The sequence below is a fragment of the Petromyzon marinus genome, chromosome 31 (assembly GCF_048934315.1).
Source record: "Petromyzon marinus isolate PM22_M1 ecotype Great Lakes invasive population chromosome 31, UKy_Petmar_22M1.pri1.0, whole genome shotgun sequence".
NCBI classification, from domain to species: Eukaryota; Metazoa; Chordata; class Hyperoartia; order Petromyzontiformes; family Petromyzontidae; genus Petromyzon; species Petromyzon marinus.
Window position 1 is genome coordinate 15,268,068 of NC_133697.1, and position 23,634 is coordinate 15,291,701.

The 23,634-nt window shown below is 54.3% G+C and overlaps 1 protein-coding gene across 2 annotated transcripts; it reads right to left on the bottom strand.

Annotated features, from left to right (window-relative positions):
* Positions 1 to 1,030: 1,030 nt before the first annotated feature.
* On the bottom strand, positions 1,031 to 19,681 carry LOC116947966 (uncharacterized). 2 transcript variants are annotated; one of them, XM_076071154.1, is made up of 4 exons: positions 19,279 to 19,681; positions 17,704 to 18,072; positions 7,441 to 7,607; positions 1,031 to 6,736 (listed from the first exon to the last, which is right to left on the bottom strand). In XM_076071154.1, the coding sequence occupies exons 3-4, from the start codon at positions 7,534 to 7,536 to the stop codon at positions 5,603 to 5,605; spliced, it is 1,230 nt and encodes a 409-aa protein (XP_075927269.1). In that variant the 5' UTR covers positions 7,537 to 7,607; positions 17,704 to 18,072; positions 19,279 to 19,681; the 3' UTR covers positions 1,031 to 5,602. The 2 variants fall into 2 exon arrangements, with proteins under 2 accessions (XP_075927269.1, XP_075927270.1); XM_076071155.1 differs by lacking the exon at positions 19,279 to 19,681 and adding an exon at positions 18,571 to 18,621.
* Between the last annotated feature and the right edge of the window lie 3,953 nt (positions 19,682 to 23,634).

Consider the following 23,634-nt stretch of genomic DNA (forward strand, 5'->3'; position numbering starts at 1 on the left):
TATATTATTGGTCAAACGCGGTTTTGCTCAACACGGCATTTCCCAGGAACGTAACCCCCATTTTCGGCGAGGTGTGCCTGTGCTGGACTGCTGCAGTATATTACAATGCGGGTTACCACCGTTACCGCTTGTAAGTTAAAACATATCAGGTATTACATTTTAATTTAAAACTTTCGTGACTGCAAGGATTCATCTTCTTTGGTTCTTTCGGTAAAGTCACGTAGAATGAGAATAAAATAATAAATTAATAAAATAACACAATCAAATTCTCACGACGTTTCGGCCATAACACAAGTGGCCTTCATCACTACACGAGAGACAGTCTCGCCCCTTCACCTGATGAAGGCCACTTGTGTTGTGGCCGAAACGTCGTGAGAATTTTATTGTGTTATTTTATTAATCTATTATTTTATTCTCATTCTACGTGACTTTACCGAAAGAACCAAAGAAGATACCAGGCATTGTTCCACAAGTAAACTGAGGTGGGATACTCAGTATGCGAATGAGTAACTCATAAGTTACCAATTAGCAACTAATTTGAAATAAATACGGTGGCGAGATGTGAACGCCCTCGCCTGGTTTGAATTAGGCCGTGGGTTCGATCCCTACCCTGACGCCTGCTGCTGCTGCTGGATATTTCAAGTTTGCGTGGCTCCCCAATGGTCGCTTGGATTTTTCTTCGGGTCCGGTTTTTCCCTCCACATTTAGGCATATGAATTTCGAATTTACACATGCTTAGCGACTTATTTGGACCTGTCATTTGTGGCCGGATGGCCTCTGAAAAAGAGCTATATAGCTTAGTGGGGCCTCACCTGGTAAAATAAAAAATATATATTTCGTTTAGAATTCGTGTATAACTTACCAGTTCAAACATGCATATAAACTCGCTTTTTAAAATGACACGTGTTCGGTCCACTGGATGGCGGCAGGGAGCCCGCGGTGCGAGGTGAGATTTGTTGACAGCTTTTCAAGCAACCCTCGAATGAATCTCGTCGATTTCGGGAAGAAAGAAAACAGATCAGTACAGAAAGAGGAACGTGGCCAATTTAATAAATAAAAGACTCCCTTACACCAAACAGTTTTCCATCGGTTTGATGAAAATGTATTCATATCCATTTATTGAGTCACTTTTGTACAAAGTTCACAACTCTTTAACATTTTCATTAAAAAAGACACCTTTCCATTTTAATCTTTGAAAAAATTACGTCATGAAATGCAATGCCGCTCATCAATATTCAATACTACCTATACTAACTTTTGTAAACGTATCATTGCAATTAATTTGCATACAAGAAAGCTTGTTAAACGTAACAGTAGCTATTCTATAGACATTGGCTGTATCAAGATGTCGATGCATCTCTTTGATATAATGGATTTGAGTAGCGGTTTAAATTCTTGGCAACAGTAATACTCAGCAGTGGCAAAATGACCTCCACCCCGTAGCGATGCGAGAGACGGGAGGTCGCAGGTTGGAGAGCGTGCAGGTGTGAGTGACGACTCCGTCGGGGTCGAGAGCAATGATGCATCCACAGACCACATTCACTACGAGTTCACGGTCCTCATTCGAACTGCTGTAATGTCCACACCGCGTTCACACACGCATGACGTGACGTCACAGTCGACATGCCAGCGCTGGCATGTGGTTGGACCAACGTTAAAACCAAACGTTGACTAAGAGTTCCTTGTTGACTGGGATGGCTTCGTTAAAAATAATCAAGAAATATAAACATTGACAATACGCCTAAACTGCAACATTGTCGCGCAGAGATGAAGACTCTCCACTCACCCTACCTTGCATCTTATCTGGGGTAAAGACAGAACGAGTGCAGATAATTCCTCAATGTGAGGATGCTTTCTACTAAATTCAGGGTGACGCCAAAATCGGTGGGTGTGGGGGGGGGAATCGACAAAAAAAACTCCGAGTTCTGTCTGAAGGTCCCGTGGGTAGCGGTGGTGGTAAACTCTGGTCTCGCCGATCGCCAGAGAAGCCACTGGGAACACGAATCATGGCTCCTCCACTCCCGCCTCGAGCTGGGGCTCTCAATAGCAACCGATGCGGTTATTCTTCGTTCGAGTACGGGAGCATACACTCTCGGCGCTATAGAGAGGGGGGTGTTAAATGGGTTAGTCAATCAGGTCCGGATCAGCTCATCTCGGATGGTGGGGGGGGGGGGGCAGTCGAGCCGGTGTGGGGGGGGGGGCACCGTATCAGTGATTCACGGCCAGGGAGGAGAGAGAACTTGTGGGGAGGGGGGGGGCAAAGAGACAATGGAGAGGTGGGGGGGGGCAATGGGTGGTGCAGGGCCAACGGCAGCGCCAGCGAGCGCCGGCCGTGGAATTCAATGATGAGCCGAAAAAGTGTATTTTAAAATTTATATAATTATTCTTTATATTTTGGGGGTCTTTCGGAAAAGTCGATCGCTTGTGTTGTGATGGAAACGTCGTAGGTTTTTGTTATTTTCTTTCAACCCATATGCGTGACTTTACCGAAAGACCCAAAGAATATGAATTCCTGTAGTCACGAAAGCTTTAAGTCAATTAAAATTTTGTTCAGAATATTGTTTTCTTTTTTTTATCACGAATGTGTTTATGTCGCAGTGTCTGTTTAGATTACTGACATTTCGGATTTGATTTACTCAGTTTCGAGTTTTGGTTTTAATTAAGTTAAATTCTCGTCCAGGGCTCGAAAACTTACGACTGCTTCGTGACGTTTTATTTTTTCAGGACCACCACCGTCTCGGATTCACGAGCGGCTCTTGAAAGGTTTTATTTTACTAAATAAATAAATATGCCTTGTTATTTGTGTTGCCGACCCCTGCTCAAGTCTAACTCATCACCCCGCTTCGTGGGTGACAGGCGAGGAGGTAACAGAACCCACGGGGCGCGCACAGCCACAGGGAAGTGCCAATTAGACAATCACGCCTCTTGCGGTGTTACAGTTGCGGGCTTCATCCTAATTGCGTGGCTTGTTGTTTGTTTTTGGGCTCCATTTTATGCTGCTGCCTCTTGTCGATGACGATCGTGAATAACACGGGCACGCGTTGGCCGAGTGGGAGCAGTGGCAGGAGGCAGTGCCAGGGTCAAAGCCGCCTCTGGTGAGGGGTGGAGTCGGTGGCATGATGAGGTGGCATGATGATAATGTAGTTGGTGGCTGAGTTTGGGGTATGATTATTATGTAGCCGTGATGTGGTGCCGTCAAGTGTTGCTTCGTGGTCTCGGACCGGAAAGCCAGGATTTCCCAGTCTCAGACACTTTTTTTTCTTGAGAACTGCTTTTTGTGTTTGGTGTTGTCCTTCCCGCGCACCTCCGATGAGCGTGGTTGACTACGTGCGGTGCGCCAAAGAAGTCCAACGTAGATGCATGCGTGCATCGAGAGACAGGAACGCTCCCCGTGGCCTATGACACCCGGCTACCTGCGGCAGGCAGACACGGGCCCTGGCTACTACCTTGATGCACGGATTTGCCGTGGAGCAGCACTCTCCTCACCCGACACCGCCTGCGGGCCGCATCGACTGCACTGCGGCAGCCCCAGCCCCCCCCCCCCCCCCGCGCCACCGAGCAAGACAATCGATTATAGGCGTTTAAAAAAAAGGCAAAGCACTTTCATGCTCAGATAAACATAGTTGTGTCTTTCTTGCACGAGCGCTCCACCATCGGAGTAGTAATAATGATTATTATTATTCACACATCTTAGACGCGAACCATTGGTGATCTGCAGTATCAGGGACAATGACAGAGCAGATGATCTCCGTGGAGAGCAAGACCTACAGTGAGGGAAAAAAGTATTTGATCCCCTGCTGATTTTGTACGTTTGCCCACTGACAAAGAAATGATCAGTCTGTAATTTTAATGGTAGGTTTATTTGAACAGTGAGAGACAGAATAACAACAACAAAAATCCAGAAAAACGCATGTCAAAAATGTTATAAATTGATTTGCATTTTAATGAGGGAAATAAGTATTTGAACCCCTCTCAATCAGAAAGATTTCTGGCTCCCAGGTGTCTTATATACAAGTAACGAACTGAGATTAGGAGCACACTCTTAAAGGGCGTGCTCCTAATCTCAGCTGTATAAAAGACACCTGTCCACAGAAGCAATCAATCAATCAATCAGATTCCAAACTCTCCACCATGGCCAAGACCAAAGAGCTCTCCAAGGATGTCAGGGACAAGATTGTTGACCTACACAAGGCTGGAATGGGCTACAAGACCATTGCCAAGCAGCTTGGTGAGAAGATGACAACAGTTGGTGCGATTATTCGCAAATGGAAGAAATACAAAAGAACTGTCAATCTCCCTCGGCCTGGGGCTCCATGCAAGATCTCACCTCGTGGAGTTGCAATGATCATGAGAACGGTGAGGAATCAGACCAGAACTACACGGGAGGATCTTGTCAATGATCTCAAGGCAGTTGGGACCATAGTCACCAAGAAAACAATTGGTAACACTACGCCGTGAAGGACTGAAATCCTGCAGCGCCCGCAAGGTCCCCCTGCTCAAGAAAGCACATATACATGCCCGTCTGAAGTTTGCCAATGAACATCTGAATGATTCAGAGGACAACTGGGTGAAAGTGTTTTGGTCAGATGAGACCAAAATGGAGCTCTTTGGCATCAACTCAACTCGCCGTGTTTGGAGGAGGAGGAATGCTGCCTATGACCCCAAGAACACCATCCCCACCGTCAAACATGGAGGTGGAAACATTATGCTTTGGGGGTGTTTTTTTGCTAAGGGGACAGGACAACTTCACCACATCAAAGGGACGATGGACGGGGCCATGTACCGTCAAATCTCGGGTGAGAACCTCCTTCCCTTAGCCAGGGTATTGAAAATGGGTCGTGGATGGGTATTCCAGCATGACAATGACCCAAAACACACGGCCAAGGCAACAAAGGAGTGGCTCAAGAAGAAGCACATTAAGGTCCTGGAGTGGCCTAGCCAGTCTCCAGACCTTAATCCCATAGAAAATCTGTGGAGGGAGCTGAAGGTTCGAGTTGCCAAACTTCAGCCTCGAAACCTTAATGACTTGGAGAAGATCTGCAAAGAGGAATGGGACAAAATCCCTCCTGAGATGTGTGCAAACCTGGTGGCCAACTACATGAAACGTCTGACCTCTGTGATTGCCGACAAGGGTTTTGCCACCAAGTACTAAGCCATATTTTGCAGAGGGGTCAAATACTTCTTTCCCTCATTAAAATGCAAATCAATTTATAACATTTTTGACATGTGTTTTTCTGGATTTTGTTGTTATTCTGTCTCTCACTGTTCAAATAAACCTACCATAAAAATTATAGACTGATCATTTCTTTGTCAGTGGGCAAACGTACAAAATCAGCAGGGCATCAAATACTTTTTCCCCTCACTGTATACTGGGAAGCGGAGCAGAGTTTAAATGAGCTTCTCTGCATGATGGTTAAGGGGTAGGGAATAAGCGTTCCGCTTTACTGCTCCTGCTCAGGTTCGGCAAAAATAAGCTTACTCTCAGGAGGTAACAGCACACGTGCGGATTTGAGTTTGCATCTCTTATGCATAAGAGGCTAAAACCGAGTAAATTAACAGAGACAAGCGAACATCTGGGGGCCATTTTCTCAGGCCTCTTCATCTACCCTGATTGCTCTGGCAAGGTCTCGGGCTTCGCAAGCAGAGCGACGGCGCAGGGCCTCCCGGGAGGAGCGCGCCGAGAGAGGCCCGGCTCGGCCTCACGCTTCGGCCGATCCCCGCGGGCCACGGGACCCGCGCCGCCGCCGAAGCCACCGCCGCCGCCGTGTTTCTCCCTCGCTTTGGAACGTCCGCGCACGGACCCGTCCGCACGCTCCCGCGACCCCGGCCCTCGGCGGCGGCAGCACCGGGGCTTGACGCCCGAGGACGGCTCGCGCATCACCCGGCTCGTGTCGCTCGCGACGCCGCAAGGCGGGAAAGCGGCGGCGGCGTGCGAGCGCCCGCCCGAAGCGTCCTCCCCCGACTCCTCCGACTCCTCGGCGGGGGTCCCAGAGGGGGCCCCCTCGTCGTCCACTTCGCGATCCTCGGCCCCGGCGTTCCCGGCGGCGGCGGCGGCGGCCGCGTGGACGTAGCGCGCCCAGCAGCCGGCCGCCGCCACCGCCGCCGCCGCCGCGCCGAGGTGGCGCTGGAACGCGGCCGCCGAGGGGCCGTCGGCGTAAGCGGCGGCCGCCGCGGCGGCGGCCGCGGCGGCCGCGGCGGCGCACGCGCCGCAGCCGAACGCGGACGCCGCCGTGCGGTATCCGGCCGCGCAATCCGCGAACGAGCGGCACTCGTCAGTGGCCCCGCCGGCGTCGCCGCCCCCGCCGCCGGCCGCCACGGCGCAAGCGGCGCGCTCCTCGCCCTCGTGGCCGTGCGCGCGGCCCGTCGACAGCCGTGGCCGCTTGCCGTAGGGCGGCGGCGGCGGCGACGGCGAGAGGGGCGACAGGCCGCAGTGGGTGGCGAGCCACGCCTCGGACGCCGCCGCCGCCGCCGCGTACTGCCGGTGGCCGTGCTCGGACGACGCCGCCGCGGCGGCCGCGGCGGCGGCCGCGGCGGCGGCGGCGGCGATGGTGGCCCGCTGGAGGCCCGGGCAGCAGCTGTCCGTGCTCCACTCGCTGCGCAGCTGCAGGTGGATGCGCCGCAGGAGGTTGTTGATGAGCACCGAGCGGCGCAGCAGCAGCTCGGGGTCGTCCATGATGCGCAGCTTCTCCACCGAGAGCTGCAGGATGTGCGTGCGGTCCTCGGGCACCGGGACCCTCTGCGGAGGAGGAGGAGGAGGAAGGGGAGGAGGAGGAGGGGGAGGAAGTCACGCGCACGCGGGCGTCCACGGAGGGTTCGAGGCGTGCGCGAGGCGAGGCTCTCCCGACAGCCGTGACAGACAGTCGGGACAAGTCCGGCACGGGGCTGCGTGGCCGGCAACCACGCCCGGTCGCCTTTGTATCCCCAGTGGCGATGTTTACACACCGCACCAGATACGCATTTGAGGTTGAATTGACCTAGGGGAAGGCCCAGGACCGGTTCAGATAATCGTCACCGATGGTGGCCGCGAGCGGTCAGCTGGCTAAACGGGACTCTCGGTGTCAACAAACAATCATTGAAACACACTCGCGGCGTGTCTGTCCGCACTCGCGGCGTGTCTGTCCGCACACGCGGCGTGTCTGTCCGCACTCGCGGCGTGTCTGTCCGCACTCGCGGCGTGTCTGTCCGCACTCGCGGCGTGTCTGTCCGCACTCGCGGCGTGTCTGTCCGCACACGCGGCGTGTCTGTCCGCACACGCTGCGTGTCTGTCCGCACATGCTGCGTGTCTGTCCGCACTCGCGGCGTGTCTGTCCGCACTCGCGGCGTGTCTGTCCGCACTCGCTGCGTGCACCACCACGAGCGGCATCATCAGCCGCGTGAGCGCTCTGCTAGTCGTGCCAATGCGAGCGCCGGCGTGCATGTGCTGCTGTGGAGGATCCTCACCTGCGAAAGGGCCCTAGTCTGGCTCGACGAGGGAGCTCGCTCGTCGGTGTCGCTCCCAGGGCTGCGCATGGGCGGGTGTCTCCGTGTGCTCGTCATCCGGGAGTCTGCATGTTTTGATCGTTGGCAGCACCAGGGTCATGTCTCTTGGCGCGATCAGGCAGGAGACGCTGCGGGAGCCACAGGGTTCGCGTGTCAAGGACAGCGTGCCAACGACGTCATAGCTCTGCCGGCGTGCGCGGCACACTTGGACCGCTTTTCCACTGCACAGCCGAGCCACAGAAGCGGGCATGGCGAGGCAGCCCGGGTGAAGGGAAGAGTCACGACTGATTCAGCCAGGAGTCAAACTCGGGCGTCCGGGTGGATATCGCAGTGTGGAAACTACGGCACGTTAATTCGTGGACATTCATGGCAAATAAACTTCATTATGATCCCAGTGAGGAACGTGGTATGTATACTGCGCATGACGCTACAATTAGAAACTGCTCAACAAGGAAGATCAATCCTGCCATTAGCTCATTAGGATGCTTAGGATGTTTTGTATATAAGGCGTTACAGGATAATGGAGCATAAAGTAACCGTACAGCATCGCCAGCACCACGTGTGGCCTCTGGCACGCGGCTCGGCAGTGACGCGCACTGCGAGCTCTGTGCTGGCCTAACGCCGATCTGAGGCGCAACGGCCCTGGTTGGCCTAATCGCGTGCACCCCCAGCACCTAGATCTGAGAGAGAGTGCCCTTGCCTTCTGAGCCGCCTAAGATTGGCAATCCACCAGCGTTGATTCAAGCGCGCCTGACTGCTGCTGACGCGACACTGTGTCGAAACCGGTTCAGAAGAGTGCTCGTCTTCAATCAGTGCTGCTGAAATTACCCACTCCCAAAATGCTGTGCGGCTGACGAAGTGTTTCAGAAGTAAAGCGACGGCTCCACGGGTTACAGAGGAGATCGTTGGACAGTTTAGCAAGCGAATTGAGTTTGGTAGGAGACGTGTAGTGGATAAAACATATATAGAATAAATGTTGATTTGTATACGATTAAATGTAAACATTGTAGTGGGGTATTTATACATGGATCATCCTATATGTTAAAATAATTACGCGGGGATTTACAAATCAGATACAATGGTATTCCACTGCGATCCAGAGTTACCACCGTTTAATCTTTGCCACGCCATATCCATCCCGAAATTAAGATCCTGACGGGCAGAAGAACCCGCGGCAGACCCAAACTTCAATACCCGGGCAGCGACGCTCACGACTCGCGCTGCAGTCATCGGACGAGGCAGCGAGCAGGCGCAGCGGACTCGGCCGCGGTATTCGCGTTCACTGGAACAGTCGCGCAGCAGCGATAGGTCACAACACAAGCAGAGGGGGCAGCACAGGACATCTGGCTTGAAGATCGGGCTGTACAGGGCTGCATCGATAGGTTTAGATTGTCACGGAGGTGGTGGTGGTGTTGGTGTTGATATTCCGCGTGTGTACCCAGGGGAGCCTCACAGAGTCCAAAGACTCTCTGTTATCAGGAGGGTCCTGCCAAGTTTCCACAGTAGTGTGGGGGGGGGGGGGGGTTGTTGCTGCAGGTCATTTTTCAGCATCGGAGTGTTTGGCCAACACAATTGACGTTGTGTGTGTGTTTAATTTTAGCTATGGGAGGACAGAATAGGGGGAGAGATCGAACAAACTCCACATAGAGAGGCATCGGTGTCGGAAATCGAACCCCAGGCCCTTTTTGGCGGGTGGCAAAGTGGCGAGAGTGAATCTATGTCAATCAAGAGTTGCGGGTGGACACTTTGGCACGGTGACGTTGAAGAAACCTGAACGGTGGCCACGATGCCGGACAAGTACCGGGGATGGGTTTGCTGATCTCGCAATCGCTCAGGTCAACAATCCATCTCGGAGTGCGCTTGCACTCCGAGATGGATTGTTGCATCGCAGGGCCGAGACAGATGGTGATGACACGGAGCCAGCAAAGGAAACGCTATCATCTCCTACATTCCAAAACCCCATCCTCTCTGTCGGATGTGTGAAACTGCACGTGTTGGAGTTACGGGTTTAATTTCCCTCGGGTCAGTCGGCAGCGGTGACTCGCTAAATTATTTCTGCACCCGGCGCCACCACATCCAGTATACGCCTCGCAATGGCCGTGGGCTAGTGGCCCGTGCCCACTCTCCAGTCTGTCAGCGACTTGGAGAGTATCCAGTAAGAACTGAAGCCCTTGCTTTGAGTCATATGAAAGTGGTGGCTCACCGGTAACCAGCCTCTCTGACCTCAGGGTTGACCCCGGAGTGGGGTGACAACTAAGAAAAGGCAGACGAGCTTCCAGCAGGGCTGACAGAGCGCACCTCACGGTGGTGGAGCCCCTGGCCACGGCAGCATGGATTTGCTAATGAGAGAGGAGTAGCGAATGCTTTGTGCATTGCCAGCCACCAACGACTGCTCAGTGACGAGTGTTCCAATAAGATTAGAAATGGTGAGAAAAATGTGTTAATGCTGATGGAAGCGTTGTTGGCAGGTGTGGTTAGCTAATGATGGCGTGACGTAGGCAGGGGGTTTCTTCGTTTGCAGGTTGGTATGCTACCTCTTAATGTTGCCCATTCCATTGGTCCCTTGTGCACAGATAAACCATGCTCGAGTGTGTGTGTTTGTTTATTTATATTATATCCTGATATTCATGAATAGGGAAACCACGTTTTTATTGCAGGCAGATAATGCAACGTGGTCAAAGCCTCCTCATTTACTCACCGCCCTCAAGTAAATCGTAAGCGCTCGCGCTACTCACGTGCGTTCTAAAGACGAGACGACGACCTTGTTTATGACCGAAAATCATCAACCGCGCTTAGCCAAAATAGCGATGCAGCAGCCCTCAGTGAGAACCTCGAGGAGAGAGCGAGCGAGTGAGCGGATTCCAACAAAGAGCTTCGGTTGTTTTGCACATGCGACACCATCAAGCACCTTAAAAGCAAACCGTCTTCCCCCCCGCCTTGCCTGGGTATTATATACCACGCGAGCATACCAATGAGGTCATTATAAACATTCGCTGTGTGGGTGCGAGAGAGGCGCCGAGCTGCCTGCCAAGCTGCACTATCGCCAGCTGCAGTTTTTTAAATAAATTAATTCGCACCGCACATCTCAGCCGGTGCAAGAAGACAAAAACCGCTGTGCGCGGGCGGGCGCTTGTGTGTGGATTTGACTTGTACGCATTCAGCCAGTCTTCTTCATCGTGAGAGCGAGCCAGCCTTCTTCATCGTGAGAGCGAGACAGCCTTCTTCATCGTGAGAGCGAGACAGTCGGAGCCATTCCCTGTACACCTTGGGGTGTGACAGGGATGTCTCCTCTGGCTCCCACATTATTTAGCATCTATTTCGACCACGTAGTTCGTGAAGCCTTCAATAGCTGTACCGGAGGAATTTCCATCTGGTACAGATACAATGGGAGGCTGATCGATGCCCGGGTGCGGTCAAGGGATGGCTCCCGATTGCTCAACTACGTTATGTATGCCGATGATCTGGTAATTGCTGCTCATTCAGAGGAGGAGTTGGAGACGCTGCTGCTGAACCTGGAGCTTGCCACTAAGAGGTGAGGACTTACCATCAGCCCCACGAAAACTAAGCACCTGCCTGGGTATTTTGTACCATCGGACACTCTACCCCCACAACTCCCAATCGGTGATCGCGCAGTTGTGGAGAGAGTGGAGAGTTTCCCATACCTGGGCAGTGTGCTTATGACCGGCTCCAGTTTAACAGCAAAGGTCTCACTCCGAATTAGTCGAGCGGCAATATCTTTTCATTGGTTGCGTAACGCTGTGTGGAAGCTACCTGGTCTGTCGCTCCGCACTAAGCTTCAGGTCTTCTCGGCCACGGTCATTCCCTCCCTTCTCTGCGCTTGCGAAACGTGGACCCCCCTAATGGAACATCTTCGCCGGTTAGAAACATTTAGGCTGGCCTGCCTACAATCCATCCTGGGTTTAACCAGGCTGGATTGTGTGAGCTCACAAATCCTTGAAATATCTGGACACATTCCCATCAGTGAGCTCCTCCGGCAGGCAAGGCTGCATTGGCTGGGCCATGTAGCCCACATGCCCAGCCACCGCATGCCTAAACAGCTTTTGTTCGGCCGGATAGAGGGGGCTAAACGGGCGCGGCACGGGCTAGAGAAGAGATGGAGTGATGTAGTACAGGAGGACGTGGAGCTGAGTGGACTTGCCGATAACTGGTACCAGCGGTGTCAAGATCGGCCTCTGTGGAGGAGGCTCGTGAAGGACGCTACTGGGCAGTTGGAGGCAGTCGCCCTCCAACAACAACGGAGGGCGGAGGAGCGACGCTCACAACAACGAGCGGAACGCCGGGTGCCTAAAGCACAGCAAGTTGGCACAGTAGGGGGCACAGGTGGTTCATCAGCCAGTCATCTCAGTCAGTCGACCTGTGGCACCTGGGTCTGCCCCGTGACCTCCTGCCCGCGGGCGTTCGACACTTCAAATGGCCTCAAGGTGCACATAGCCTGGCACAAGCGTCGTAGGCAGCGATAGTGTAGCGGTTAGCGCGCTGCACTATGAACCCGGCGATATGGGTTCGATCCCCGCTCACGGCCAACACCAGTGACGATTATCTGAACCGGTCCCGGGCCTCCCCTAGGTCAACTCCGCCTCAAATGAGTACCTGGTGCGGTGTGTAAACATCGCCACTGGGGAGACAAAGGCGGTCGGGCGTGGTGCTGGCCACCCACCCCCTCGTGTACCGTTCCAGCCTTCATAGGTGCTCGCTAACAGCACTTGCTCCTACAGTCTGTTAAGGCTATACGGGGGATCTTTGTGCGTGTGTACGTGAGTGTGCGTGAGTGTGCGTGAGTGTGCGCGCAGCCAGAATTTCCGCGTGCGTGTCCCTCGTGATGTAGGTGAGCCCGCGTTGTGACCAATGATCCCCCGTGAAGCCTGAACAGACTGTTGGGGCAAGTGCTGTTAGCGAGCAGCTGTGGCACACGAGGGGGTGGATGGCCAGCACCACGTCCGGTCGCCTTTGTCTCCCCCAGTGGCGATGATTACACAACGCATCGAGTACTCAATTGAGGCTGAGCCGACCTAGGATCGGTTCAGATAATCGCCACCGGTGTTGGTGGTGCTGACCGCTACACCGCCGCTCCGTCACCAAAACCGCAGCACGCTGGAAGGAAGCGCGCTGAACAGGAATGTTCATCACAAACAGCCGCATGGCCGCAAATGCAACACGCTGTTCTCTCGCCTGAAGGGCGCTCGATTCCTCGTGGAACACGTCTGGGCCCCCACCCCCCTCCGATACCCCCCCTCAGATACCCCCCACCACCCTCCGATACCCCCCCCCACCCTCCGATACCCCCCCCCACCCTCCGATACCCCCCCACCCTCCGATACCCCCCCCCCCCCCACACAAGAACGCGTCCCGTTCCCCTGGTGCTCATCTCCCTTGGCGGACCTGAGACGGTGGTGGAAAATCCTCATTCATGTGGCAAGGAGCAGTCACGCCATACGAGGACAAGCGTTACGAGGTGATACCAACCACCGTTTGAGTTTCGCAATCTTCCTCTGACACAGCAGGCGTGGTTGATTGACGGGGAATTCAAATCCTAGTTTTTCATTTCACCAGACTATCTTTCCCGAGGGGAATCACGCCGCAATTGTGAAATCCACGTCTCTGTCGAGACATCTCGCCAAATGTGACAGCAGTCACTGCACTGTGTGAACCCGCAGAACTCATGCAGTCCACACAACAACCTCACCCTCGTACCCCCCCCCCCCCCCCCACTCTCGTACCTCGCCCAATAAAGCCAGCACCTTTGTAATCAAGGTTTAAAAATAACATTCAATGTCACCCTTAAAGAAGCCTAATATCAAACGTGGGTGTGGAGCTACATTAACGACGACGACGATGATTGATGCTGCTGATGATGATGCAGCGTAGACCCGCTGAGCTGGACGGTCGGTGCCTGCGTCCCCTTCACTGCGCCTCCATCGTTCATCCGACGCGCGACTGTGAAGGAGCCAGCGTCGTCAAAGAAGTCTGCAGGTCCGCGTGACGGAGTGACCCTTCCTGTGAGCCCCGCCGGGCCCCATCCATCACACAACACGCGCGCGCATCTGATTTACAGCCTTCTTTTCATTTAAATCCCTCCCCACCACCACCCAGAAGAGCGGGCAATCAGCACCGCGTGTGAATCCTCTCAAGGTATACCAACACAGCCGACATTCGCCACCGAGTGACGGCGACGCGATCACGGCGCCCGTGCCAGGCCAGGTGCACTTTGAGAACCACGTGAGAGTGTCGAAGGCTCGCCGACGGGAGGCCACGGGACAGACCCAGCAGATGCCATGGGCTGGCTGACTGAGATGACTGCGAGATGCAGCTTTACCCCCCCACCCCTCACCAGGAGGAGTAAAACCCACAGAACCGATATTTCCTGAAGTCTATTTTCGCATAAATTGTCCGAAAAGTCCCCAGAATATCGTCACGAGCGCCACCACAGCCCACTCGGATCGGTCGTCGGCAGCGTGACCGAATATTCACCACGAGGCTACTCCTGAAGCCGTCACCACCGGCTCACCACCAACCTCGACACGACCGTGGCATGAATGCTGCTCATCAACTCCCCGCTGTTCGAAAGTAGAGGCAGACTGTCGTGAACGCAAACTGTGATGATGTGAACTATGATGGTGTGAACTCTAGACGGTGTGAACCGTGACGTTGTGAACTGTTGGTGTGAACTGTGATGGTGTGAACTATGACGTTCTGAACTGTGACGTGAACTGTGACGTTGTGACCCATGACGTGAACTATGACGTGAACTGTGATGGTGTGAACCGTGACGTTGTGAACTGTGACGTGAACTGTGATGTTGTGAACTGTGATGGTGTGAACCGTGACGTTGTGAACTATGACGTTGTGAACCATGACGTTGTGAACTGTGATGGTGTGAACTCTGATGGTGTGAACTATGACGTTGTGAACTATGACGTTGTGAACTATGACGTTGTGAACTGTGATCGTGTGAACCGTGACGTTGTGAACTATGGCGTTGTGAACCATGACGTTATGAACTGTGATGGTGTGACCCATGACGTGAACTATGACGTGAACTGTGATGGTGTGAACCGTGACGTTGTGAACTGTGACGTGAACTGTGATGTTGTGAACTGTGATGGTGTGAACCGTGACGTTGTGAACTATGACGTTGTGAACCATGACGTTGTGAACTGTGATGGTGTGAACTCTGATGGTGTGAACTATGACGTTGTGAACTATGACGTTGTGAACTGTGACGTGAACTATGACGTTGTGAACCATGACGTTGTGAACTATGACGTTGTGAACTATGACGTTGTGAACTGTGATCGTGTGAACCGTGACGTTGTGAACTATGGCGTTGTGAACCATGACGTTATGAACTGTGATGGTGTGACCCATGACGTGAACTATGACGTGAACTGTGATAGTGTGAACCGTGACGTTGTGAACTGTGACGTGAACTGTGATGTTGTGAACTGTGATGGTGTGAACCGTGACGTTGTGAACTATGACGTTGTGAACCATGACGTTGTGAACTGTGATGGTGTGAACTCTGATGGTGTGAACTATGACGTTGTGAACTATGACGTTGTGAACTGTGACGTGAACTATGACGTTGTGAACCATGACGTTGTGAACTATGACGTTGTGAACTATGACGTTGTGAACTGTGATCGTGTGAACCGTGACGTTGTGAACTATGACGTTGTGAACTGTGATGGTGTGAACCGTGACGTTGTGAACTATGGCGTTGTGAACCATGACGTTGTGAACTGTGATGGTGTGAACTCTGATGGTGTGAACTATGACGTTGTGAACTATGACGTTGTGAACTGTGACGTGAACTATGACGTTGTGAACCATGACGTTGTGAACTATGACGTTGTGAACCATGACGTTGTGAACTGTGATGGTGTGAACCGTGACGTTGTGAACTGTGACGTTGTGCACTATGACGTTGTGAACTGTGATGGTGTGAACCATGACGTTGTGAACTGTGACATTGTGAACTATGACGTTGTGAACTGTGACGTTGTGAACTATGCCGTTGTGAACTGTGATGTGGCGGCCGCTGTCACAGCTCGGAGGTTTGTGTTCACGTCACACCTGTGAGCTCAGCTGCTGACGCTGTTAATTCGACCTTCGAAACGTGAACTACAACAGCCGGGCATCTACATCTGCGCCACGTGCCTGGATAATTACTAACGCGATGAATGGACCTGCTTTGGCTTTCCAGGATGTCCACATCTATCATCGCTGCATAACACACTGGTCAATAAGACTGCTATGAACGGTCCGTATAATGGCAGAGAGATGTAAGCCTGTGACACGTGGTCTATAATGTTGTTGTTGTTCTCGAGTGGTGTTTTGTGACGTCTGCTCGTGCGACCCTGTCAAAGCAGCAGCAGATTAACATCACAGCAGGACGGCGTCGCTTCACATCATCTCGAAGCAGTGTCTCACCACGAACCTTCACCAGTAACACTGCCCAAAACAACAACATATATAAGATATAATTATATATTTACATACACACCGTGTGTAGTATATACATAATTGCGTTAATCAAAAGGACGACGGTTCGGGCAATGGGTTCTTCTGGATAGAGAACCCACAGGGGATGGAGTAAAAATCACAAAATAACAAAATCACGCAGACGCCTCGCTCGGAGCCGCGGGACACGAAGCAGTAAAATGTCTGCAAGGCTGCTGCTGCGCTAGAGGGCGGCACGGGAACAATGGAGTGCTTGTGTCCATGCCAAGGTATGCTGGCCCCAGGGGGGGGCGGTGTGCGAAGGAGGGGGGCAAGAGGGAGGGGGGGCAAGAAGGAGGGGGGGCAAGAGGGGGGGGGGCAGTGGGGGTTCCGGGGCTGGTACCGATCCAGTCGGATTGATCGGAACGCGTTATGTAGGATATGGCAGGAGGAGGAGGGGAGTCGCTGTGGGATGGTTCGCGCCCACAAGCGGAGGGCTTGACTCTCTTCCCGTACAGGGAGGGTGGCTCGCGACTCGTCCCGTCTCTACAGACGGCCGTCTCCTTAAAAGGAAGCGAGCGAGCGAGCGAGACACAAAACTGACCGCCTTCACAACATCTGGCCGCTGACGCGGCGATGCGAGCGCTTGGGGCATGCCCTGCCCCGTGTGTACGCACACACTTGCACACTCTCTCACACTCTCTCACACAGTGCTGGCCGTCCTCCATACAGCACTCACGACACGGGGCTCAAATAAAGCCAGATGGCAGAGGACGGTTTTCAAATCGAGACCGCGCATTCATCTCTCACTTCGCCTTCACAGAAGTGGCCCCCACCCACCCACCCACCCCTCAAGGGCGCGTCCTACTCAGGGACCTCGGCTCCACGCGACACTCCGCTGCCGTGCGAGACAAACCACGAGACACAAATCCGCGTTATTCGCCGTTTCAATTGCGTTCGACAAGCACCATCTCAGACGCGCACACGCACGAACACGCACACACGCACGAACACACACACACGCACGAACACACGCACACACACGCGCACACACGCGCACACATACACACGCACGAACACACACTCACGAACACACACGCGCACACACACGCACGAACACACACACACACACACGCACGAACACACACACACGAACAAACACACACGAACAAACACACACACGCACACACACACGCACGAACACACACACGCGCACACACACACGCACGAACACGCACACACGCACGAACACACACAAACACACACACTCGCACGAACACACACACGCACTAACACACACACGCACGAACACGCACGAACACACACAAACACACACACTCGCACGAACACACACACGCACTAACACACACACGTACGAACACGCACGAACACACACAAACACACACACGCACGAACACACACACGCGCACACACACACGCACGAACACGCACACACGCACGAACACGCACGAACACACACACTCGCACGAACACACACACGCACTAATACACACACACACGAATACATATGCAGCACGTCGCATGCATCCAATCCGCCCGGCGGGGGATAGCCACGGAGCAGCGGGGTGGGGGGGTTGGTGGGGGGGTTGGTGGGGGGGGATTGGAATGGGGGGGGGATTGGAATGGGGGGGGGATGCCGTGGCCTGCGCAAGTTGGCCATTGGCATTAACATCGCTTTAACCCGATACCGCCAGCGTCGATCAATCTCATTAGGCCGCCTAATGGATGGTGAAGCTCACTCACCGCCCGCTGTGGAGGAGGAGGAGGAGGCTCCGTGGCCGAGCTGGCGGGCCGGGAGGCGAGGCGGCGAGTGGCAGCTGCTCCGCGCGCTGCCCGGACCGCCGCCGCCGCCGCTGCTGCTGCCGGGCTGTGATCGGGGCTGTGATCCGGGCTGTGATTCGCGCTGCGATCCGGGCTGTGATCCGGGCTGTGATCCGGGCTGTGATTCGGGCTGTGATCCGGGCTGTGATTCGCGCTGCGATCCGGGCTGCGATCCGGGCTGTGATCCGGGCTGTGATTCGGGCGAGCTCCACCGCCCCCGGCTCCACGCGTGGCCACGCGCATCACCAGAGCACCGGGGACTGCTGATCCTGATCCTCCTCCTGCTGCCGCCTTAGCAGCGGGGCAGCGCAACCGCCAGACATACCACCACCACCACCACCAACAACAACAACCCAACAGCATGCGTCAAACAAACGCGGGGGCCCAAAAAGCGTTAAAATTATATAACGGGCGACGTTTCGGCCAATGGCCCCTCCCGCGTAGCGGAGGGATCAGAGAGGCCGCGTAATATCAATCTGCAGCGAGCACCGGACGAGCGGCCCATTGCCTCTGCCCGTGAGAGTGGCAATGGAAGAGTGAGGAGGGCACGGCGCTTCTCGCGCTGGCGAGGGGTTCTGTGCGGCTCGGGGAGGGGAGCGGTGGGGCGAGGGAGAAGCGGCGCGGTGCGGACAGGATGAGCATCCATCACGACCCCATACACTCACACACACCTACACACGACCCATACACTCACACAGCCAGACACACCCCGACCACATAACCATGTACATCCAGGCAGTATGTCTGCACAAAACCACACGCGACGTTCAATACACATCTCACACATACCCACGCAGTACACCTACACACCCCCACGCAGTACACACCCACCCCATGCACTCACCTCACTCGCTGCTCCTCTCCCTCCCCCCCTGCTCCCCCCCCCCTGCTCCTCTCCCGCCCCCCCTGCTCCACCCCTCCCCCCTGCTCCTCCCCCTCCCCCCTGCTCCTCCCCCGCCCCCCTGCTCCTCTCCCTCCCCCCTGCTCCTCTCCCTCCCCCTGCTCCTCTCCCTCCCCCTGCTCCTCCCCCCCTGCTCCTCCCCCCCTGCTCCTCTCCCTCCCCCTGCTCCTCTCCCTCCCCCTGCTCCTCTCCCTCCCCCCTGCTCCTCTCCCTCCCCCCTGCTCCTCCCCCCTGCTCCTCCCCCCCTGCTCCTCTCCCTCCCCCCTGCTCCTCTCCCTCCCCCTGCTCCTCCCCCTCCCCCCCTGCTCCTCTCCCTCCCCCTGCTCCTCTCCCTCCCCCCTGCTCCTCTCCCTCCCCCTGCTCCTCCCCCTGCTCCTCCCCCTCCCCCCTGCTCCTCTCCCCCCTGCTCCTCTCCCTCCCCCTGCTCCTCCCCCTCCCCCCTGCTCCTCTCCCCCCTGCTCCTCTCCCTCCCCCTGCTCCTCCCCCCCTGCTCCTCCCCCCTGCCCCCCTCCCCCCTTGCCCTCCTCCCTCGTCCTCCGCCGGCGCCCTGAGCGCGCCCCGGGTCGCTCCGGGCAGCCCGGGGCTCCACTTACTACCCTCGCTTCCATCGCGGTGACTTCATCATCTCTTCTCCACCATGACTCGTCTCTTCTCCTGTTGTACACAACCTCTGCAGATTCTACTTTAATCTGAAACTCATTTAGAGATCACGCACGTGTGTGTATGTGTGTGTGTCTTTGTCCGACCGCTCAGAAATGAAAGTCATTCCTCGAACAGAGTCGTTCAGAGTCGTTCCTCCTCCCCGTCGCTAATCCTCCATTGCGTGCCCTCTCCGCTGTTGTACATCTACCGGGGAGATCGCTGACCGGCCCGGGGCAAAGTCGTTCATTCGTTCATTCATTCGTCGCAGGCGGGGAGGGACGCTCCCCCGGGTCCCGGGGAAAGGCGGCGATGCCGAGCGAGCGGAGATGATGAAGCGATCCAGACGAGGCGTTACGGGGGGGGGGGCGGGGGCAGGGGGGAGGGGGGGGGGGCGTCACGGAGTGGCGGTGTCCGGGGTGTGATGGCTCGGCTCTCTCGTGTCGGGCCCGCGTGTTGCGGAGCAGCGATTTTACGGGACTGAGGAAGATGGGGTTGGAGGACGCTGTGGAGTGTGCGAGTCTATTACAGGAGCCCACGCAAAGACCACAGCGGGGGAAGGAGTAGGTGGGCGCTGTGGGGGGTGGGGGGGTTAAAGCTTTGCCAAGCTGTGTTCCACTTTGTGAATGAATGAACGCGCTCATTATACAAATTATGAAGCATGGCCTTTAAATTATTCCTTTCCTAATCTACTTGTCCGCAAGCAAGGATTAACTCGCAAGAGAGGCCGCAGACTGACCCGCAAAAATAATAATAATTAATCAAAGGTCGGGGTTATTTCTTTGATCCAATGAGCCTTGAGGCGGCGCTTATCTTAGAATGTAGAGCCCTGAGCCAGAGGTGGAAATTCCAAAATTCCCGTCGCTCATCCACCTGGCAGGATTGTGAATAAAGTGACATTTGCATCGCCAGTTTGCCACAACCGCCTCGGGCTCTCTCGTATCCCCCCCGCCCCCCCCCCGAGTGGAGGCTCTCTGCCAGCAACGGCGCCAAGCTCGACATTGCAGCGCTGCCTCTTTACCAACTCACACAGAACAAATATTGTTCTCTCACCGCTCGAAATCAGGCGACGAATCACATTGACTTGCGTGGCAATCATCCATTCATGGCTACGCGCTTTGTGTATGTATAACCAATTACAGCTATATAGTGTGTAGACACATTTAAAGCATCGCCTGATGTCTTAGATAGCAGTATAGTAGTAATGTTCAGTCTTTGAAATCCCTCTGTCACAGCACTACCCTGTACGGGAATTATCAGTGGGATCATTGCGTGCCAATGTTTGGGACAAAATAAGAGACTGGAAGGAGCGAGGCGCCTGCATGGACAGACGCTGGCGAGACGGTTTCAGAGCGATTGAACAAAGAGCAGATTTTTTTCCCTCTCGTTTCAAATAAATAACCCCGCCCCCCTTTGGGAAATCAGAGGGCAATTGTGGAAGTACTAAATTAAGTGTTTACCCACTCTTGATTAGGTGCGCATTCAATCATTCATTCATCAAGCGTCGTACATTCTCACGCTCATGGTGCACACAACGAATCACGTGATGATTATACAAATAACGTAATAAGTATGTTATGCTCATGCGTTTGTGGGATAGCATCATGAACGCGGACAAGGCACATCAAGCGGCCAAAAACAAACTATTAATTATAATAATTTTGAGCTATGATTGCGGAAATTAATTGATTGGCCAGATTTTAACAAAAAATCCGCGAGAAGGGATTGTGTTGTAACTAGAACTCTACTAAAAATGTATACCGCATCTGATGCAATTAGATCTCGAGACGCTTTACAAAAAATGAAATTAAATAAAAACTTGCTTCGGGTGTAAGGGATGGGGAGAGGGGAGGGAGCACAGCAGAAGAGAGAGGGAGAGACACGGCGACCCAACTAGAAGCGACATATGCAGGGGTTTGTCAGGCATCGATGCCAAAACAGAAGCCACAATTTTTCATGGGGATTGGTCATCATCAGCTGATGCTGTGCGGGCAGTGATGTCCTGCTCTACTGAGCATTGGAGATGCTCAACTCCTGTCCCTGAACCAGTGGTGGGAATTCCCCATTTCCACGGTGGGGACGAGGTGATCCACATGACCTCTATTCACTTTGCCCACAAAGTGGTACCGTGCAGGTCTACCCCCTCCCGCTACGCGAGAGTAGTCGATGCGTTCCAAGAGAATGGCGCACAAAGCGAAGCCGTGCTCGGAAACAGCTGCCTGCCGAGGAGCCCACACAGTAAAGTGTTTAGTCTGATGTCCTTCCCCCGCACCTCCGATAAGCACGATTGGCTACGTACGGTGCAAAAAAGTTCTACATACAATGTTGACCCAGGTCCGGCCGCATATGAGTTAATTCAAACAGCATAAAGCGATTGTTTGGTAGAATTAGGTTAGCCGCAAATACGCCAAATCGCACAAATCGAATCCGAATAAAGGGAAGAGACCTGTAATAATTGAATCGAGCCCAGCGGGATTGATCGTCTTGAGTCAACCCCCAGCAGGGTGTGAACTTCGCAACTTCCCATTGCGAGCCCCTCGCTCTTGCGCAGAGCCGCCAACCCGGGGCAGGTTTCATGCGCACCCCCGCAGAGTGGGAGCCACCGGCGGTGGGAGTGAATGTGTGTGTGTGTCTCTCTCGTGGGAGTGAATGTGTGTGTGTCTCTCTCGTGGGAGTGAATGTGTGTGTGTCCCTCTCGTAGGAGTGAATGTGTGTGTGTCCCTCTCGTGGGAGTGAATGTGTGTGTCCCTCTCGTGGGAGTGAATGTGTGTGTGTCTCTCTCGTGGGAGTGAATGTGTGTGTCTATCTCGTGGGAGTGAATGTGTGTGTGTCCCTCTCGTGGGAGTGAATGTGTGTGTGTCCTTCTCGTGGGAGTGAATGTGTGTGTGTCCTTCTCGTGGGAGTGAATGTGTGTGTGTCCCTCTCGTGGGAGTGAATGTGTGTGTGTGTCCCTCTCGTGGGAGTGAATGTGTGTGTGTCCCTCTCGTGGGAGTGAATGTGTGTGTGTCCCTCTCGTGGGAGTGAATGTGTGTGTGTCACTCTCGTGGGAGTGAATGTGTGTGTGTCCCTCTCGTGAGAGTGAATGTGTGTGTGTCCCTCTCGTGGGAGTGAATGTGTGTGTGTCTTTCTCGAGGGAGTGAATGTGTGTGTGTCTCTCTCGTGGGAGTGAATGTGTGTGTGTCCCTCTCGTGGGAGTGAATGTGTGTGTGTCCCTCTCGTGGGAGTGAATGTGTGTGTGTCCCTCTCGTGGGAGTGAATGTGTGTGTGTCCCTCTCGTGGGAGTGAATGTGTGTGTGTCCCTCTCGTGGGAGTGAATGTGTGTGTGTCCCTCTCGTGGGAGTGAATGTGTGTGTGTCCCTCTCGTGGGAGTGAATGTGTGTGTGTCCCTCTCGTGGGAGTGAATGTGTGTGTGTCACTCTCGTGGGAGTGTGTGCGTACCTCCTCTCGTGGGAGTGAATGTGTGTGTGTCCCTCTCGTGGGAGTGAATGTGTGTGTGTCCCTCTCGTGGGAGTGAATGTGTGTGTTCCTCTCGTGGGAGTGAATGTGTGTGTCCCTCTCGTTGGAGTGAATGTGTGTGTGTCCCTCTCGTGGGAGTGAATGTGTGTGTGTCCCTCTCGTGGGAGTGAATGTGTGTGTGTCCCTCTCGTGGGAGTGAATGTGTGTGTGTCCCTCTCGTGGGAGTGAATGTGTGTGTGTCCCTCTCGTGGGAGTGAATGTGTGTGTGTCACTCTCGTGGGAGTGTGTGCGTACCTCCTCTCGTGGGAGTGAATGTGTGTGTGTCCCTCTCGTGGGAGTGAATGTGTGTGTCCCTCTCGTGGGAGTGAATGTGTGTGTGTCCCTCTCGTGGGAGTGAATGTGTGTGTGTCCCTCTCGTGGGAGTGAATGTGTGTGTCCCTCTCGTTGGAGTGAATGTGTGTGTGTCTCTCTCGTGGGAGTGAATGTGTGTGTCCCTCTCGTGGGAGTGAATGTGTGTGTGTCCCTCTCGTGGGAGTGAATGTGTGTGTCCCTCTCGTTGGAGTGAATGTGTGTGTGTCCCTCTCGTGGGAGTGAATGTGTGTGTCCCTCTCGTGGAAGTGAATGTGTGTGTCCCTCTCGTGGGAGTGAATGTGTGTGTGTCCCTCTCGTGGGAGTGAATGTGTGTGTGTCCCTCTCGTGGGAGTGAATGTGTGTGTCCCTCTCGTTGGAGTGAATGTGTGTGTGTCCCTCTCGTGGAAGTGAATGTGTGCGTGTGTGTGTCCCTCTCGTGGGAGTGAATGTGTGTGTGTCCCTCTCGTGGGAGTGAATGTGTGTGTCCCTCTCGTTGGAGTGAATGT

Excerpts from the sequence above, each read along its gene's own strand:
- LOC116947966 (XM_076071154.1), bottom strand. The coding sequence starts at position 7,536 with ATGACGAGCACACGGAGACACCCGCCCATGCGCAGCCCTGGGAGCGAC. Across the intron at positions 6,737-7,440 it reads AGACTAGGGCCCTTTCGCAG|AGGGTCCCGGTGCCCGAGGA; the intron begins GTGAGGATCCTC and ends CCTCCTCCGCAG.